The sequence below is a fragment of the Puma concolor genome, chromosome A2, assembly GCF_028749965.1.
Source record: "Puma concolor isolate L17-30 chromosome A2, mPumCon1.1.hap2, whole genome shotgun sequence".
NCBI lineage: Eukaryota > Metazoa > Chordata > Mammalia > Carnivora > Felidae > Puma > Puma concolor.
Genome location: NC_141668.1, coordinates 61,561,977 through 61,583,150, shown reverse-complemented (window position 1 = coordinate 61,583,150; position 21,174 = coordinate 61,561,977). Strand labels below are relative to the sequence as shown.

The following is a 21,174-nucleotide window of genomic DNA, read 5'->3' as shown; positions in this document are numbered from 1 at the left end:
CTAATCAGGCAGCAAGGTAAGTCAAGCTCTTAGGACACCAAATGAGACAAACAAGAAGGCAGAGAAAGGACTGACAACCAAGGGTTTCCCGAAAGCAAAATGCACAAGCCACAATTCAAAGATCTAATTCTTACAAATGGTTTTTTTAGCTGCCAGTCTGAAAGGAGCAATGTAAAATTTTCTTTCTCTCTTGACCTGGCACCACAGACAGAGATTTGGGAGAAGTGACTTTGACAAGAATTCTTATCGTTTGCTGACTTCTACAGTTTTCCCAGGATGCCCTCTGCAGGCTCTGGAGCAAGTTGGGTGTCTCAGTGGATCTCATCCTGGTCACTAAAAACTGTAGAGAAGGAAAAGCAATTTCCCCTCTACTCTATATACTGGGTGCTTGGCTAAGACCCCTTTTTCTCTAAGGGTACCTTATAAATGGATAAGTATATCTAGGTGAAAAGTTCTCTGCTGTGGACACCTTAATTCAAGATTACCTTCGTTAAAACAAAAATTTAAGACAAAATTTTACTTACCTGAGGCTTCAATTCCAGCTTAAGTTGGACTTAGTTTGACACTACACCTGGGGCAGTTTCTAAGTGGAACCCAGATTGACTATGGCCAGTTTCTGGACCCAGTCCAGAAAAAAGAAATACTTGAAGTCTGAAAGCACATAATGCAAAATGTGGAGAGGCAGGATCTGAGAGAGACCTACCCACAACCTTGAGGCTGAGAGAAAAGCATCAAGTTCAAGGGGCCCAACAGCTACCTGTGTCTAGCTGCTCACCGTTCCTAGAAGCCCAAGGGGATCTCCTTAGGTTCCCTCCTCTGACTGTGGAGCTATTAAAAAATAAGCAGAGCACATTAAAAAACTTAAGAGTTTATGTGATCAAAATTCAACTCAAATTTGGCAACATTCAATCAAGCAGATAGGAAAGAACTCTGAGGAGCCATATAAAAAGAAAGACTTTTATAGACAGAAGGGAGCCGGAACAAGAAAGTGATAGGGGGACGAAAAGTAGGTTGGTTATTGCAACATTACTTTCCTTCAGGGGATGCCAGGGATCTATCAGGCAGATGACCTAACTTGGGCCCATCTGGCGATTCCTTCTTGACTGGTTTTAGATTTCATTTCTGAGAGAACTGAAACTGTAATTAAGTCTCAGTTTGGTGACAGAAGGCTTAGCATAAGTGACTTCATTTGGGGCCTAAGTCTTGTTTTTAACACTTCTTAACCAAATCATACTATAATACAGATTTTTTAATGCAAAGGCAATTAGCTATGTTAAATTAATTAAACATCTAGAGGCCATTAGACTGATGGGGCTCTAATGCTATGGTGGCCTGCATAAGTAAGCACACAAAAACCTAGGCCTATAAATGCCTCCGGGTTTGCAAAATCAAAATGCTAAGTCCATCCATTCACAAAGAGCCAACTAGGCTTTAATCTGTAACTACTCAATGATTTCCTTCCTTTGTTTCCTTCTTTTCTCTATAAAAATGTCTCCCCCTAGCTCCTGTAAGTGGAGTGCTCCTAACTACTTCCAGTTGGGCAATGCCCCATTTGAATCACTTCTTGCTCAAACAAATCCCTATGATTCTTAATATGCCTCAGTGTATCTTTTAACAGCTCCAAATTACTTTTTATTATTTTTTCATATTGTCCTTTGATATTTAAGCTTCCAGTTCTATGCATAGCCCTGTGCTTGGCACGTCTGATTTGATAATTCTAATCCACTGTGGGATGAGAAACAAGTTAACTGAGCAACTGAATAATGTATAAGAATAAGCTTCTTGCATTTAGTTCCTTGGCTTTAGCAGATCCATGAAATTCATGATGAAGAAGAAGGTTTTAAACTTCCTGTTTGTGGCTCCGTTTGCCTTGACTATTGTGGCTGAAGTACTAAGTGAGACCAAGCAGTATGTAAATTATGATATTTTACTATGCTAATTGCATTTCTTTTGAGATTAGATGTGCTAATAAAGGAAATCCTTCTACCTAATATACTTGTTTTGGGAAGAGGCTGTTTTTGAAATAGTTAAAACACAGGCTTTAGGGTGCAAAAGACTTGCTTATGAGCCCCGGTTCTGTCAGTTAGTGGCATGTGAGTTTAGACAAGACACTTACATTTACTGAACACAATTATCTCACCTGTAGCCTAGGGCAATACTGGACTAAAAGAGCTAAAAGAGCTGCTGTAAGGCTTAAACAATATAATGTATTAATTATATTGCAAATATCAGTAAGTCACACACAATAAGCAACAACAAATCTAGATTCTTATAATGATAATGAAGACTTTTTATTATAGTAGACATGTCTATACTCTTTAAAAATTGAGAAGTTTTTCTATCTTGCTTTATATGAGTTAGCACCATATCAAATGAGTGTTATCAAAAATCAGTGGTAAAACTATGAGGGCCTGCAATACTTCCTTTGAATTGATATATATATGTAAAGATATAAAGGAAATAAATTGGTCGTTTGACTCTGGAGGGAGCTAAACAACTCTAATGAGGTCTATTTACTCTGATAATAGAATGGGTTCCATTTAGTAGTAGTTAAACCTAATTTTGCAAAAATTAATTTATGTACTTTGGAATTGGTGGTTACATTTTTCATCTCACTGTTCTTCCTTCATGGACGTTTCAGAAAAGAAAATATAATTGGGAAGATATTTTAGTAGGAAATATAGAACTTTGATGTAGCCTATGTCCCTGACTTAAGGTAAAGCTTTATTCCATTGTTGATAGAAGTAGTTTGAAAATCTTAAAGTTTTGCTGTGCAATCTGAACTTTGCAACACCCCAAAAATGGAACGCTTACCTGCCATGCTTAAATTCCATTTTACATAATTATGCCTTTTTTTTTTTCAACAAAATGTAGTCATTTTAGACCATGGTAAGCTTGACACCTGATTTTACTTTAACAGCACCTGCCCAGAGCATAATTAGCAATCCACTCTTGAAAAAGGACTTCCATACTGCACAGATGGCATTCCTCATACCAGACAAGCAACGATGAATGTTTGGAAACCAGCCAAACTGTCTGCAAAAATTGTGAGAATTTCAAGACTGACATCTGAGCAAAAGGAAAAATTTCCCTTTTCTCTCAAACCATAAGTGAACATCTGTTAAAGGCTATTCTCCTTAACTTTTCTATTTAGTCTCATCCGACTTGATATATTTTTAGTGCAATTTCAAAGGCTGTAACCAAATTTTTTTTATCTTGTGACACCCATATAACGGCCATTAAAAATATGTTCCAGAGCTACATTTTACAACTAATTTAGATTTACAGGTATTTCTTTGAAAAGATCATGTCATTTCATTCATGCATTAATTCAATATTTATTGATTACAACAACATGTCAAGAGCAGAATCAGTGTTTATAATTGTGCAAATCATGCATTGCACAACTCCAGGGGATGACATTCACATCATAATTACTATGTTGTTTTACAATGATCATTATCATCACCAGGTGTTGGCATTCTAATAATTTGAGGCAGAAGTGACGTTTTCTAATTCATAAAAATCCAAGATATAGGCTGGTGGTGGAGCTTCTAGGGACTGTTTAAGATGCTAGAGACATGGCAATGAACACAGCAAAGTTCTTGCTCTCATGAAGGCTGAAATCAATAATGGGAGGAACTAAACAGATATTTACCTAAAACTAACAGGAAAAACAATATGACTTAAAGGGGTAGAATGTGACAAGTGGTGCCATTTTATTTAAGAAGATCAAGGATTGTCTAGGAGGAAGTAGAGACCTAAAAGGGATGAGGGAATAAGTTCAAGATATATGTGATGGAAAAGTATTCCAGGCAAGGAACTAGGGAATGCAAGACTGAAATGAAAGAGTACTCAGGGTAGACAAGGGTAGGCAGGAAGTAAGACCGGTTGGAGCTGAGGCCATGCAGAGGAAGTGCTGGCAGACAAGTGAGTCACAAATTTGTGGTCAGAGCTGACTACCTTCAGGCCCAGGTAAAGGTTTTAGTGTTTATTCTCAGCCCCTGGAGTGTTTTGTGTAAAGGAGGGACATGATATGATTTGCTTTTTAAAAATGTCTACAAGTGTTTCATTATGGACTACAGCTTTCAGTTGAAATTTTACATTTGCAAAGTCACCATGAAACACTTATTAATCTGATTTGCATTTTAAAAGAATGACTTTGGCTGCAGTGTGGAGAATTAATCAATTCCAGCAGATTAATCAATTAATTAATGAATTACAGCAGAAGAATGGAAACAAGGACAGCTGTTTTCATGAGTCAGGTTTCCCTACATGGTTTAAGTAGCTTCAATACAAGACCAGTTCTTCTGTGCCCCTGCCTAGGGAACCACCTAGAACGTCAAATGCTGTTTGACAAAGAGTCACTGTTTCATATGGCTTTGTTCATGAAATTATTATTTTTTTAATTGCAGATGAACTTTCTTTAACTTTGAACATGTTAATCAAAATTATTTGAACTTCTTTAAAAGTCACTTTAAAAATATATTTTATAATTGGATTATTGATTAGCAAGAATGACAGAGAAAATGATAGGTGTACTCAAATTTCTAAAAGAATGACTTACTGGAAAGTTTCTATATAATCTAATAAAATTCCATGTAATACTCTAACAAACTTCTAAAATATATATAATTTTAAGGAAACAGCAATAAAATCGTAACTGGTGATCAAAATAAATATCCAAATATGGAGTGTAAATGATTAGAGTCATTACTGGTTTTGCCACAGTACCTTGAAACTCTGCTGGCAGAAATGGTCTGTCTGTCTCTCTCTGTCTCTCAAAAATAAATAAAAAAAAAAAAAAAAAGAGAAAGCCATGCAAATAATTTACAGGGATTAGTAGTTTGATTTTAAATGTATAATGTAAGTGTGACGTTGCATCAAAAAAACTGGACAAGTAGTGATAGATTTTCAAAATTAACATTTGTAATAAATTAAAAAAAATAACATTTGTAGTACATATAAAAAATAAAATAATATTTAATGTTTTCAACTATCAATATCACTTACACATATGAAGAAACACAATATATGTTTAAATAACTTTATGATAACCAAATTATTCCTAAACCATGTGATTTCTTTTTCATTTGAATCAAAAACATTTTTATAGTAGTTAATTCTGTTCATAAATGGCAGAAATATACAGTACAGCCCAAGCTTGATATTACTATATACTCAAATCACTGTATCACACCTTGTATGAAGTGGATGTGATAATAATTTCTATTTGCAAATACACTGGGTTTTGGAAATTTTTTCTGGAAACCATCCTTAATAAAAGTAAACATTAAATGGGGATTTACTGAGTTGGTTGAATACAATATGATGCAATGAAAAATTTTGGGTGGCTGGTGGGGGGTCTGGGTGTCTCAGTCAGTTTAGTGTCTGATTCTTGCTTTTGGCTCAGGTCATGATCTCATGGTAGTGATATGGGGCCCTATGTGGGGCTCTGTGCTAAACCTGGAATCTTCTTAGGATTAGTTCTCTGGGCCTCCCCTGCTCAAGCACGTGCATACATGTCTCTCTGTCCCTCAAAATTAATAAATAAGCTTTAAAAAACAATTTTTTCTTTATTGTTTCTTGACTCTGGTTTCAAGCTGGATTTGAATAAAACCTAGCTATTAAGGAGAAAAATGAGATACAAAAGAAAACACCTTTGCCCTCTGAAATGTACCCTTAAAATATTTAACCATTTTAAATGTCAAGAATATTGTAAAAAATATATGATAATAGAGAATCACTTAAAGAAAAGCCATGTTTAAGTCCCAAAACACATTTTTTATAGGTTTTCAGGGTTTGCTGTAGCAATATTTTTTTCTGGAGCTGTTTTATTCCTTTGTCTACTACCTCTAGCATTATTTTGCAAGAACTGAAAGCAGAAACGAAGTACCCATGGAGAAGGACTGTTCTTCAATATTCTGCTCAACTTTAGGTAGGGAATATAAAACATAACAAAAAAGCGCACTCTTAAAACCCTTTCTTAGTTTTTTGCAGATCAATGTTGCAGATTCCTAATGTGCTTAAGATTCGAAAAGTTTAGAATATCAAACTAAATGTTAAGTTCTAAATAGCCATAAACTTTTATAAATAGATTGCATTTTGCTGAAAACAAAACAAAAGGAGGTTCCAAGAAAATACAATTACAGTATCACCCAAATGGTTCAAAGAACTATACCAATTGAGTATTTGTGTTTGATAAACACTGCATTGTAATCTAAATATCACTCACTCCAATATTTAACTTATTTATCTTAATGACATTTTATTAGAAAAGAGGTTACGGAATAAATGACATATTCTTAAAAATCACCAGCCTAAGTATATTTAGAAATCAAGGTGAAAACATATTACAGTAAATATTTCTAATCACTAACTTGATAGTCTACTGTCTTGTTACTGATTTTTTTTAGTTTCATAGTTTCCTCTAAACTTCCCTAACAAGAAAATTAGCATTTGTCATTACAATTATGCTAGTAATTTTTTAAAGGTTAGGAACCCAGTAGCATTAAAAACATAAAGGGAGGGGCCAAGATGGCTGAACAGCATGGAAATGCTGTTCTCCTCCCTGAAATGCAGCCAGATCAATACCAAACCATTTTGCACGCCTAGAAAACTGATCTGAGGATTAACACAACGATCTGCACATGAAGCACAGAACTTGGCAGGTACACGGCGCAGAGAAGTGAACTGGAGGAGAGAGAAGCCCTGTGGGGCAGGGAGCTATTTTATTTTTAACCTGAGGAGAGAGGACAGAGATGTGGAAGCGGGGGCGGGGGAGGAGGAAAGAGTATGGGAAAAGCACCCCCCACCGAAAGCAGCTGGAGAGAAAGAGGAGTGGAAACAGCCACAAGGGAATGGACAAAAAAGGGAGAAAGGAGAGGGTTTAAATTCCGTTAAGCTACTATAAGCAGGGGAGCACAGAGTCTGAAACTTCACAGCTCTATACCTGGTGGTGCTCTGGTGGGAAGGACGAATCCCCAGCAGATAGCGCGTCCGAGGGTTTCTTGGGCCACATGGAGAGAGGTGGATACCCTGCTGGGAGGCTATGTGGCCTCCTCACAGCAAAGGTCCCAGTGAACCCCGGAGAATGGCTACATTCGCTGGCGCTGGAACAAGGACGTTAAGGGTGAAGCCTGGTGCCAGAAGTGTTGCAATTTACCAGAATCCCCGAAAAACTGCTGCTACAAGATTGTGCAAACTTTTTCTGGGGCGAGCTGACACCAGCGCGCAGTCTCTGGGCATCCGCAGCAGCACAGTCTCACAAATGTACCTGCGGGCAGGCGGGCACCTGGCCTTTTCTTGGGGAGACCCTCCCCCAGAGGGTCTGAGCGGGTCAAAGCCACAGTCCCTCAAAAGTGAGGAATTGGGAAACACAGCCCCATCTGAGATAAAACTCAGGAGGAGATGCTGCCGGGCAGCCTGACAGCTTGGTCACTGACAGTGTAGAAGCGGAGAGTGGATGGAAGCCGGAGACAAAGGAGGGGTGCTTGATTGCTGGTCGGGGTGAAAGCACAAACTTCTGATACTAGAGACTGGGTGACGCCATTTTCTCCCGTCCCACGCGTACACGCACACGCCTACACGCGCCACAATCCACCCCAGTAAGCTAAGCAGCGCCATCTAGTGGAGAACAGAGACATTACACTAAGCCCCGCCCAACTGGGCCCTGCTCTTGAGGAACACAAGTCTCTCTGCCTGATTAATTTATGGACTATAAAGTGCTTCATAGTTTGACTTCTAAGGGAAATCAGATATAAATTCAATCATATTTCACTGTTTGCTGCTCCATCTATTCAATTTTCTTTCTTTTCTTATTCTTGAATACAGAAAGAGAAAAAATTTATTTTTATTTTCCGTTTTTATAAAAAAAGATTTTTATTCATCTTTAACTATATTTTTAACTATTTTGTTAATTTTAAAATTCTATTTTACTTTCATCATTTCATTTTATTCTATCTTACCATAATCATTTTTTCAAATTTTTAAACGTTTCCCTTTTTTTGTCCTTTTTTCCCTTTTCTTTTCTTTCCCTTTCCCTTTTCTTTTCAACCAGACCAAAACACACCAAGGTTCCAGCATCATTTATTTTATTTTTTTGTGTTGTTTTAAATTTTTATTTTATTTATTTTTTTACTTTATTAGTTCCTTTTCTTCCTTCAAAATGATGAAATGAAGGAATTAACCCCAAAAGGAAAGAACAGGAAGAAGTGACAGCCAAGGACTCAATCAACACAGATAGAAGCAAGATGTCTGAACCAGAATTTAGAATCATGATATTAAGAATACTAGCTTGAGTTGAAAATAGCATAGAATCCCTTTCTGCAGAGATAAAAGAAGTAAAATCTTGTCAGGATGAAATTAACAATGCTATGACCGAGCTGCAATCTCAAATATATGCCATGGCAGCAAAGAAGGATGAAGCAGAACAGCAAAACAATGATATAGAGGACAAACTTATGAAGAATAATAAAGCAGAATTAAAAGAGGTAGACTAAGTCAAAAGAGCATGACGTAAGAATTAGAGAACTCAGTGAACCATTACAAAGGAATAACATCAACATATGGGTCCCAGAAGATGAAGAGAGAGAAAGAGGGATAGAAGGATTTTGTGAGCAAATCATGGTGGAAAACTTTCCTAACCTGGGGAAAGACACAGACATCAAAATCCAGGAAGCACAGAGGACTCCCATCAGATTCAACAAAAACTGACCATCAACAAGGCATATCATAGTCATATTCACAAAATACTCAGGCAAAGAAAGAATCATGAAAGCAGCAAGAGAAAAAAGTCCCTAACCTACAAGAGAAGACAGATCAGGTTCACAGCAAACCTATCCACAGAAATTTGGCAGGCCAGAAAGGAGCAGCAGGATACATTCAGTGTGCTGAATCAGAAAAATATTCAGCCAAGAATTCTGTATCCAGCAAGTCTGTCATTCAAAATAAAAGGAGAGATAAAAAGTTTCCCATACAAACAAAAACTAAAGGAGTTCATGACCACTAAATGAGCCCTGAAAGAAATTTTAAGGGGGACTCTTTGAAGGCAGAAAACAAAAACAGAAACAAAAACAAAAACAAACAAACAAACAAAACCAGAAAGACTAAAAGCAACAAAGACTAGAAAGGACCAGAGAATACCACCAGAAAGTCTATAGGCAATATAATGCCAATGAGTTCATATCCTTCAGCACTCACTGGAAATGATCACTCTAAATGTCAATAGACTAAATGCTCCAATCAAGACATAGGTCAACAGATGGGTAAGAAAACAAAATCCATCTATATGCTGTTTACAACAGACCCATTTGAGACCTAAAGACACCTTCAGATTGTAAATAAGGGGATGAAGATCCATCTATTATGCTAATGGATGCCAAAAGAAAGCCAGAGTAGCCATACTTATATCGGATAATCTAGATTTTAAAATAAAGACTGTAGCAAGAGATGAAGAAGGGCATTATATCATAATTAAGGGGTCTATTCACCAAAACAATCTAACAATTGTGAACATTTATGCTTCAAATGTAGAACACCCAAATATATAAGTCAGTTAATCATAAACATAAAGAAACTCATTGATAATACTAGCATAACAGTAGGGGATTTCAACACCCCACTTACAGCAACAGAAATATCATCTAAACAGAAAATCAACAAGGAAACAATGGCTTTGAATGACACACTGAACAGGATGGACTTAACACATATATTCAGAACATTTCATCCTAAAGCAGCAGGATACACATTCTCCTATAGTGTACATGGAACGTTCTCCAGAATAGATCACATACTAGGATACAAATCAGCCCCCAACAAGTACAAAAAAATTGAGATCATATGGTGCATATTTTCAGACCACAATGCTATGAAACTCAAAATCAACCACAAGAAAAAAATTGGATACATAACAAATATTTGGAGACTAAAGAACATCCTACTAAAGAATGAATGGGCTAATCAAGAAGTTAAAGAGGAAGTTAAAAAGTACATGGAAGCCAATGAAAATGATAACACCACATTGCTGCTCTGGGATGCAGCAAAGGCAGTCATAAGAGAGAAGTATATAGCAATCCAGGCCTTCCTAAAGAAGGAAGAAAGGTCTCAGATACACACCCTAACCTTACACCTTAAAGAGCTGTAAAAAGTAAAGCAAATAAAACCCAAAACTAGCAGAGGACAGGAAATAATAAAGATTAGAGATCAATGAAATTGAATCAAAGCAAACAAACAAACAAAAAACAGTACAACAGATCAATAAAACCAGGAGCTGGTTCTTTGAAAGAATTAACAAAATTGATAAACCCCTAGCCAGTTTGATCAAAAAGAAAAAGGGAAGGACCCAAGTAAATAAAATCAAGAATGAAAGAGGAGCGATCACAACCAACACAGCAGAAATACACAGTAATAAGAGAATAATATTATGAGCAATTATACGCCAATGAAATGGGCAATCTGGAAGAAATGGACAAACTCCTAGAAACACATAAACTACTAAAACCAAAACAAGAAGAAATAGAAAATTTGAACAGACCCATAATTGGTAAATAAATATAATTAGTAATCAATAATCTCCCAAAAATCAAGAGTCCAGAGCCAGATGTCTTTCCAAGGGAATTCTACCAAACACTTAAAGAAGAGTTAACATGTATTCTTTTGAAGCTGTTTTTAAAAGTAGAAATGAAAGGAAAACTTCCAAACCATTCTATGAAGCCAGAATTACCTCAATTCCAAAACCAAAGACCCAACTAAAAAGGAGAACTACAGACTGATTTCCCTGATGAACGTGGATGCAAAAATCCTCAACAAGATACTAGCCAACCGGATCCAGTAACACTTAAAAAGAGTTATTTAACATGACCAAGTGGAATTTATACCTGGGATGCAGGGCTGGTTCAATATCCACAAAAACAATCAATGTGATACATTACATCAATAAAAGAAAGGACAAAAAACACATGATCCTCTCAATAGATGCAGAGAAAGCATTCGAAAAAAATACAGCATCCTTTCTTTATAAACACCCTCAGGACAGGAGGGATAGAAGGATAATACCTCAAGATCATAAAAGCCATATATAAAGACCCACCGCCAATATCATCCTCAATGGTGAAAAACTGAGAGCTTTCCCCTGAGGTCAGAAACATGACAGTGATGTACACTCTCACCACTGTTATTCAATAGTTTTGGAAGTCTTAGCCTCATCAATCAGACAACACAAAGGACTAAAAAGCATCCAAATGAGCCGGAAGGAAGTCAAACTTTCACTCTTCACAGATGACATGATACTGTATATGGAAAACCCAAAAGATTCCACCAAAGAGCTGCTAGAACTGATTCATGAATTCAGCAAAGTCGCAGTATATAAAATCAATACACAGAGATCGGTTTCATTCCTATACACCAATAATGAAGCAACAGAAAGAGAAATCAAGGAATCGATCCCATTTACAATTGCACCAAAACCATAAAATAAACCTAGGAATACACCTAACTAAAGAGGAGAAAAATCTATACACTGAAAATTATAGAAAAGTTATGAAAGAAATGGAAGAAGACATTAAAAAATGGAAAAAAATATTCCATGCTCCTGGATTGGAAGAAAAAAATATTTTTAAAATGTCAACACTACCCAAATAAATCTACATATTTAATCCATTCCCTATCAAAATAACACCAGAATTCTTCACAGAGCTACAACAAACAATCCTAAAATTTGTATGGAACCAGAAAATACCCCAAATAGCCAAAGCAATCCTGAAAAAGAAAACCAATGCTGGAGGCATCACAATCGTGGATTTCAAGATGAATTACTAAGCTGTAATCATCAAGACAGTATGGTACTGGCACAAAAACAGACACCCAGATCGATAGAACAGAATGGAGAACCCAGAAATGGACCCACAAACATATGGCCAACTAATCTTTGACAAAGCAGGAAAGAATATCCAAATGGAATAAAGACAATCTCTTCAGCAAGTGGTGCTGGGAAAACTGGACAGCAACATGCAGAAGAATGAACCTGGACCACTTTCTTACACCACACACAAAAATGAACTCAAAATGGATATAAGACCTAAATGTAAGATAGGAAGGCATGAAAATCCTAGAGGAGAAAGCAGGCCAAAACCTCTTTGACTTTGGCTGTAGCAACTTCTTACTCAACAAGTCTCCAGAGGCAAGGGAACCCAAAGCAAAAATTAACTATTGGGACCTCATCAAAATAAAAAGCTTCTGCACAACCAAGGAAATAATCAGCTAACCGAAAAGTCAACCAATGGAATGGGAAAAGATACTTCTAAAGACCTATCAGATAAAGGTTTAGTATTGAAAACCTAGAAAGAACTTATCAAACTCAACACCCCAAAAGCAAATAACCCAGTGAAGAAATGGGCAAAAGACATGAATAGACACTTCTCCAAACCATACATCAAAATGGCTAACAGACACATGAGAAAATGCTCAACATCACTCATCATCAGGGAAATACAAATCAAACCACAATGAGATACCACCTCACACCTATCAGAATGGCTAACATTAACAACTCAGGCAACAACAGATGTTCACGAGGATGAGGAGAAAGAGGATCTCTTGTGCACTGCTGGTGGGCATGCAAACTAGTAGCCACTCTGGAAAACAGTATGGAGGTTCCTCAAAAAATTAAAAATAGAACTACCCTATGATCCAGCAACTTCAGTATAGGTATTTATCCAAGGGATACAGGTGTGCTGTTTCGAAGGGACACATGTACCCCAATGTTTATAGTAGTGCTATTGACAATAGTCAAAGTATGAAAAGAGCTCAAATGTCCATCAATGGATGGATGGATAAGAAGAGGTAAATATATACAATGGAGTATTACTTGGCAATCAAAAAGAATGAAATCTTGCCATTTGCAACTATGTGGATCGAACTGGAGGGTATTATGCTAAGTGAAATTAGTCAGTCACAGAAAGACAAATAACATATGACTTCACTCACATGAGGACTTTAAGATACAATACAGATGAACCTAAGAAAAGGGAAGCAAAAATAATAGAAAAACACGGAGGGGGACAAAACAGAAGAGACTCTTAAATATGAGAGCAAACAGAGGGTTGCTAGAGGGGTTGTGTGAGGGGGATGGGTTAAATGGGTAAGGGGCATTAAAGTAGACACTTGTTGGGATGAGTACTGGGTATTATACATAGGGGATGAATAACTGGAATATATTCCTGAAATCATTGTTGCACTATATGCTAACTTGGATGTAAATTTAAAAAAAATTTTAAATTTAAAAAAACATAAAATTTTTATTTTTATAATTTAATTTTTGTGTCTGCCCTTTAATCTCATCATATTATCCTAAGAAGAGCCTTTATTGAATTTTACAAGTAATTACAACATTTATTTTATGTAATCACTCAGGAGTGTATTAAAACTGTGGTTGGGGTTATTTTAAGAGCATTTAGTTCTTAAAAAAAAAGGAAAGGAAACTCAGGTCTTAGGTCTCTGAAAAGGAAAATATAGACTGACAACCCTAGATAAATATGGGAAGTAAGGGGTAATTGGGGTCATTCAATAATGAGTTAAAAATTTGTGGATCAGCTTTTGGAAAAAATTTGTAGTGTTCATCTCTCTGAATCCTGCTGGAAAAATTGCTCTAACCATGATTCTATACTATTTTCAGAGAAAGGTATTTTCACGCTATTATAAATTTCCACAGAGCTACAAGTTCTGAGACAGAATTACATGTAATGGGCATTATGGGAAAACATACCCTGGCAAGCCAGGATCCCAATGTAGAATAAAAACAAGTAGAGTTCTTTCAGATTTTGCTATTTCTGGGGTATTTAAACTTGATAATACATAAGAATATCTTAAATTTCCTCAGAAGATTTTAATTCTAGAATGATGTTGAGGTATTATCTAGCAAACCTATGTACAACTTTTAAGATAGAAGCATACAAAAATACTCCGAAAAGATAGCAAGTTTTAATTAAAATTAATCTAGACTGCTTGCTTATTTGTCCATATGTTGTCATTGTGCTAACATGTTCCAGCATCTTATCTGGTGATCATTTAAATTATTATGAATAAAATGATGCCCCCTTTCGGTCAGCCAGTGGTCTGTCCCGCCTGGTGATTCTTCATGGTTTCTGGAGTCAAATTTCATACATTTTAGAATAGCTTTCAACTCTCCAAGAGTCCACAATACAAATGCCTCACATTTCCTAATTGCCATAGATATTCAGAGTCACTTTTTCCTACTTCATTTGTCACACGAAAGTATAATTCTTATATCTTTCTATTTGGCCACAACCTTTAGTTCTCTAGCTACTCCTAAGCAGTCTTTTCCTCTTATTTCTGGAACTTATTTTTCTGCCAAAATGAATTAATCTCCACTTTGTCCCTATTGAACTCAATTCGATTTATATCTTCCCACTTCTCCAATTTGTCAAGATGTTTTGAATTTAAATCTTAAAATAAGAAAGTCAGTCCACCCAAGTAGATGTCATCAGTACAAACACACTTTGTATTGACTCAAGTGATTGATAGAAGAGTGTTTGCTTCATGCCTGGAAGGTGTCAATCTGAATGGTCTTTTCCCCCCAAAGTTAATTCAGAAATACTGCTAACTGCGGTGATTACATTTATTACACAAAGGGAAAAATTTGATGCCAACAGTCTGTTTTTAAATTTCTTCAGTACTTTATACATACCATGCTAGACTAAGTAAATTGAGATTAATCAAATCTATTTTGTCAGTCTCACCATTCTAAAGAAAATAAAATTAAATAAAGTTTTGGAAATTTTTACTGATGACGTTTCTCTATTTCTATTTTCAATTAATTAGTGGGGAGGAGGAGTTACTGGAGATTTCCAAATATTTTATGTTACAATATAGAACAAATGAAAAACAGTATTATAAAGTTATCAGTAAAACTTAGGTATCCAATGTATGTTTATCATGCATGAAACAAAATACATTAATATAATCCTAAATATTCTTACATTGGTAATGTCCATAAGAATTTGGATTAGCATATTTAGCTTATTTTCTTTTTTTTTTTTTTTTTTTTCAACGTTTTTTATTTATTTTTGGGACAGAGAGAGACAGAGCATGAACGGGCGAGGGGCAGAGAGAGAGGGAGACACAGAATCGGAAACAGGCTCCAGGCTCTGAGCCATCAGCCCAGAGCCCGACGCGGGGCTCGAACTCACGGACCGCGAGATCGTGACCTGGCTGAAGTCGGACGCTTAACCGACTGCGCCACCCAGGCGCCCCTAGCTTATTTTCATATCAAAAACTCTGGATATTTTGACATAGAAACAATCATTGGATTCATATCTATTATATGTAAGTTTCAAAATGTATGACTGTTCCCTTTACCTCATAACAGTGAATAATACTACTTTTTCTCCTTCCTTTATCTTCAATTTCATAAAATACACACAAAATCCATTTCGCATATTCTTCAAATCAGAAAAGTGACTTAATAAATACGTGTTCTTATATGCTTTTTGATTACTCCAGGATTGATTGGTTTTTTTCATAATAAACAATTTCAGAAACCAAAAGGAAACTGTAGATGATTCATTTATTATGATCATCTGGATATATACAATGCAGATGAATTTGGAACTTTCTTAAGTGTTTACATCAAAACCTGTAACAATTTAGAAAATCACAGTAGGGAGACCAAAATTATTTACAAAGGGTCATTTATTAAACACTTTTTTTTTTTTTTTTTTTACAAAATACAAAGATTGTTGTTCTGCATGAATACATCATATATGAAAAAATAATGTTTTTACTGAATCTAATTTGAAGACATTCAGAATTTTATCTTCTACCAACTTGAGGAGTCAATTTTGCTTTGCAACTTGTCCAATACCATCACCAATCAAGGGAAATATTTTTCTTGTTAATTAAATCATACAACAGCTAGCATTTTCAAGAAATAAAATCAGACAAAGTCTGTCATACAAAGCTCTTTCTGCAAGTTAACTGATTTGCCTATGATCCTAATTTTTTTTGTCAAGCTATAAGATAGGAAGAATTGAGGAGCTAGGTAAGTTTTATAATAATGTATTAGCAGCAGTTGATAGAAAATGCAACATAAGATTTGTTTTGTCTGTGGTACAAGAATATGTCCTATCAGACTCTAATGTATTTTTCTCTACTTGAACACAAGTAAGCACGTGCTGATTGTTTCTGGGATGACAAAATGCATAAACAGACAGGAAGCTGGTTCTGGTTGTCATCGTAAGTGCCTATTTTCATCAGCTAATATGAATGCGTTGCTAAACTTAGTGAAGACAGGAAAATGACTTAAGGGTAATATATACAGAGTTAAAATACATTTTTTATCCACTTAAGAATGATTTCAGGCACTGTGGCTATTCAGGATAAAATGTTTCATGGTTTGTTCTCGATAGCAATTTAAGTGTCAGTGCAAGCAAAAGCAAATACCTGCCCACTGTCATACACATGACCTTGTACATCTGGAATGTTCAAAGCAAGTTTGTCTTCTGCATCTTCACTCTGGAGGCATCTTGAATTAAAAGGTCTCATAGTTTGCTCTTGATAGCAATTTAATTTTCAGTGCAAGCAAAAGCAAACATACCTACTTACTGTCACACACACGACCAACACATCTGGAACAGTCAAAGCAAGTTCACCTCCATCTTCACTGTGGAAGCATCTTTAGTAAGTGGCACTTAGTGTAAACCCTCTATAAATCATGAAAACAGACTGGAGATGCCTGAATTTAATAATAATTAAAAATCACTGTCATAGTCATCTCTCTGTGTAAACGATGTTTGAGTAAGGCTTGCCATCACGACATTTCTTTCCTGAGAATGGAGCTGATCCTCTATGTGTATCATAAGTGTGCATGCTCTGAGCTGTGGTCACTGTCGTGGCTGTCTTCATTTGCTAGAGAGTCCCCTGTTTGCTGGAGGGTGGCTGCACCAATCCCCGAGAGCTCGGAAGGGAGAAGTGTTCCCTTTTTGACATTCACCAGTTCCTTTTCTCGAGCTGCAGCTCCTTGCTGCCCTCCTTTTACTCTCTTCCATTTCATGCGCCTGTTCTGGAACCAGACTTTCACCTTAACAAAGAAAAGGAACAAACAGAAGAAAGAAAAACAAGAAAGAAAATGAAATGGGATTTTTCCCCTCCTTTTCTGCCGTCAATGAAAAAATAACTCCTCAAAGACTTAGACAAGGACACTGTGAAGGACTGAATATGAAAATAAACCAGCACTGAATTTAATCAGATCCCATACTGATGATAGTGATTTAAACTTCCAGAAGATGCACACAAAGTACTCTATTTTGTATTTTATGACATACAGTATTAAAAAATAGATGGGAAAGAATACTGTCATTTTGGGTTGCTCAAGGGTACTTGGCTTTATAAAGAGTATCTATGAATCTCAGCCAACATTTTAATAGTTTTCTTGGTCAAACATTTTTTCTTCCCAAGTCCTTTGATTTGACATCCAGCTGCCAATTCCTGAACCAATCTGAAACATACTCAGAGAGCTACTGGTGAAGCTACATCTTAAAGGACCATTCTGGGCCACTGCAGCCCGCTACTGCATTCACAAAGCTGTATGTGACCGTACCACCGGTGTGAGTTCATCTTATAAACTATATATCATATTTTGAACTCTCTCTCTCTCTCTCTCTCTCTATATATATATATACATACAACTAAATACACGTGTATATTTCACATCAGCTTTGTAGACATAAGTTTTCCTTCTAAAATTTAATTGAATTTGCCTGATACATTAAAGTTATATATATATATATATATATATATATATATATATATATATATATATATATGGTATATGTACATATATATCATAAAACAAAAAATTAAATAAATATACATTAAATGACCATTTATTTTCAGAACCAGAATAATATTGGCACATTTTATCTTCTTGTTTTAGAGGAACTTTATGTTCCTTTCACATTGCATTTCTCATCATTATGTATTCTTGTAAACTGTCCCTTTTACATTTCATTGATCTGTCTACTCCATTCAAAGCCTAAATTTTATGCTTATCATCTCCAATCCTTCAAATAAAACAACCAAACAACACAAAGTATTTTTCACAATATGTGACCTGAAAAAGTACTGTGTAATTTTGCTTGTCTTTTAGGTTTATCCAAATAGAATGTTTCTAACTACAGGCTTCTTGATCTATCCATGTTGATTCAAGAGACTGCAGTCATTCATTCTTTATGATTGTATACTATTCCACTGTATGAATATACCAGTTTATCCACTCTTCTGTCCATGGGCACTTGAATTCTTCCCCCCCACCTTTTATACATGATGATACTATAAACATTTTTGCATTTGTGTTCTGAGAAACATATGATCAAACTTCTCTGAGTATATATCCAGAGTTTGTATCAATGGGTCACAGGATATATGATCATTCAACTTAACACGATAATACAGAAAAACTGTTTTCAAAATTGCATCAATTTATCCACTGCTGCCACGTATACACATAGAGTCCAGAGTGTAAAAGTTGTTATTGATCCACATCTATATCAACATTTGGAGTTATCAATTTTTATCCAATATAATGACTATAAATGTTATCTTACCATGTTCCTATTTTGCATTTGCTGATTACTAATGAGTAAAGTATATTTAAAATGATGCTTAAATCTTCTTTTGTGAAATCCCTCTATATGCCGTTGGCATTGAAGTCTTCTTAAATTAGTTTTATTCTTTATAGACTTTTAAAATATATTTTGAATGCTAATTTAATGCTTTGTGCTTATATGGCTGCTACTAATTTCTCTCAATTTATAGTCTTTTTCGTTTCCTTAGAGTGTCTTTTGATGCTCAGAAATCCTAACGTTTAAAATACTCAAATTTAGTGGATGGAACTGGAGGGTATTATGCTAAGTGGAATTAGTCAGTCAGAGACAGACAAATATCATATGACTTCACTCATATGAGGACTTTAAGAGAAAACAGGTGGACATAAGGGAAGGGAAACAAAAATAATATAAAAACAGGGAGGGGGACAAAACAGAAGAGACTCATAAATATGGAGAACAAACTGAGGGTTACTGGAGGGGTTGTGGGAGAGGGGGATGAGCTAAATGGGTAAGGGGCACTAAGGAATCTACTCCTGAAATCATTGTTTCACTATATGCTAACTAATTTGGATGTAAATTAAAAAAAAAAAAAAAGAAAATTAAAAAAAGAAATAAATACTCAAATTTATCAATTGCTATCATTTTTATGTCTTCATTAAGAACCCTCTTTCTGCTGAGGCCATTAAGATATTTTTCTAAGTGGTCTTCTATGACATTTAAGGTTTGCATTTCACATTGAAGTGTTTAATCCATGAAGTATTGATTTTAGTATACAGTGCAAAGATCAAATTTTACTTTATTCTGTATGGATAACAAATTGCCGCAAAACCATTAATTAAATAGTCCACGCTTTTTCTCCTGTGATTCCTATTTCAACTATGTCATAAACCAAGTTTCCATGTATGCTATAGCCTTAATTATTAAATTTCATAATAAGTCTTTATATCTGGTAGAGATAGTTCTGTTTTAGTCTACTTCATGAATGTTTTCAATATTATCCATTTTCATTTAAATTTTTTTTAATGTTTATTTCTTTTTGAGAGAGACAGAGATAGACTGCAAGTGGGGGAGGGGCAGAGAGCGAGGGAGACACAGAATCCAAAGCAGGCTCCAGGCTCTGAGCTGTCAGCACAGAGCCTGATGCGGGGCTCAAACCCACAAACTGTGAATTCATTACTTAAGCTGAAATCAGATGCTTAACGACTGAGCCACCCAGGCACCCCAGTCTCCATTTTCATTTTAGGAACAATATTAATTTCTGTAAATGCACAGTGCTAAAAAGAAGGTGAAGAGTAATATATTAAATTTCCAAAAAAGTGTATTTATTTTAGTGGACTTCAAATCACAATACTCCATAAAAATTGGTACAATTTCCTCAGATGTTTCCACCAAAAAAAAAAAAAAAAAAAAAATTACCTAAGACATTTCTCAACTGCATTTTCATTGGCCTATGAGGCCATAACTGAAATTTTATATCATACATTGCTCATTCTTACTTTAATCCATTAGGGAATTAAAAAAAAAAATAAGAAAATGTTGAAAAAGATTGATTAAGAACTCAGAAAAATGAAAGAAGAATGACTAAAAACTAGCTGATGGGGGCACTTGGCTAGCTCAGTTGGTAGAGCATGCAACTCTGATCTTGGGGTTGTGAGTTCGAGTCCCATATTGGGTATAGAGATCACTAAAAAAAAAAAAAAATGAGTAAACTTTAAAAACAACAACAAAAACTAGCTGATGGATGTTCAGGTGTTATTACTTAATATCAAAACGATGAGCGGTTACCTTTTATTATATACCTATTTAAGGCTAGACAACTCTACTATAGGTATGGTTTATGTAATATTTCTAATAGTCACAATTTTTCGAGATATCTTTAACATTATTCCTATTTTATAGATGAGGAAGTTGAGACGCCGAGGTTAAGTAACTTGTTTAAGATTACACAGAGGGGAAAATGTGGTGCCAGAATTTAAATCTGGGGGTAGTTTGGCTTCAGATTGGACTTTTGTTGTTGTTGTTCCTGTTATATTTCAAACCCCTACTTTTTAAGTAGTTAGAATACAAAAGTAAAGCTTATAAAGTATGTGAACTCCATCCATATGATTACTATCATTCATGTAATTCTCCTACTCGATATAATTAGGTTTGTAAATATGACACTATTTCCTGTACTATAATTTAGGTAATTATACTACTCAATTTAATTACCTTTGCAAGCTTGACATTGCATGTTGCATTAGATCTTTTCCACATGAGTTGGGTTCTACTCCTGGCTTCACTTCTGAGTTTCTGTGTGAATTTGAGAAAATTATACTTCTCTCTGCCCCAATTTTCATATTTGTAATATTGGAATAATGAGCCTTTCAAGATTCTCCATAGGGACATTTTCTCCATGGACAATTCCAGATGGAAGAAACACATCATCATCATTGTCACCAAGAGCTGAAACATTCAGTCAAAATAATCTTGGCAGAAAATGGGAGGAATACGTTTCTTTTAAAATCTACACTTATTTCCTTTTCTGTGAGAAGGGGTACAGTAATTC

At 35.5% G+C, this 21,174-nt stretch overlaps 2 protein-coding genes across 6 annotated transcripts in view; both read right to left on the bottom strand.

Annotated features, from left to right (window-relative positions):
• The window catches only part of AGMO (alkylglycerol monooxygenase), a 387,303-nt gene extending 379,752 nt beyond the window's left edge, over window positions 1-7,551 (bottom strand). For 3 of the 5 annotated variants that reach the window (XM_086695020.1, XM_025929905.2, XM_086695042.1), the window contains exon 1: window positions 6,953-7,543. Coding sequence is in view for 3 of the 5 variants with exons in the window: in XM_025929905.2 (XP_025785690.1) it covers window positions 6,953-7,021 (69 nt within the window). In the remaining 2 variants the exon portion in view is untranslated. Of the gene's footprint in view, window positions 1-6,952 lie in introns of all 5 variants that reach the window. The other 2 variants (XM_086695051.1, XM_086695018.1) reach the window with 2 other exon arrangements.
• An 8,018-nt stretch (window positions 7,552-15,569) lies between these two features.
• Window positions 15,570-21,174, bottom strand: part of MEOX2 (mesenchyme homeobox 2) — a 67,020-nt gene continuing 61,415 nt past the window's right edge. The window contains exon 3 of the mRNA XM_025929904.2: window positions 15,570-17,098. Within this exon, the coding sequence (XP_025785689.1) occupies window positions 16,874-17,098 (225 nt within the window). The 3' untranslated portion in view covers window positions 15,570-16,873. The remainder of the gene's footprint in view (window positions 17,099-21,174) is intronic.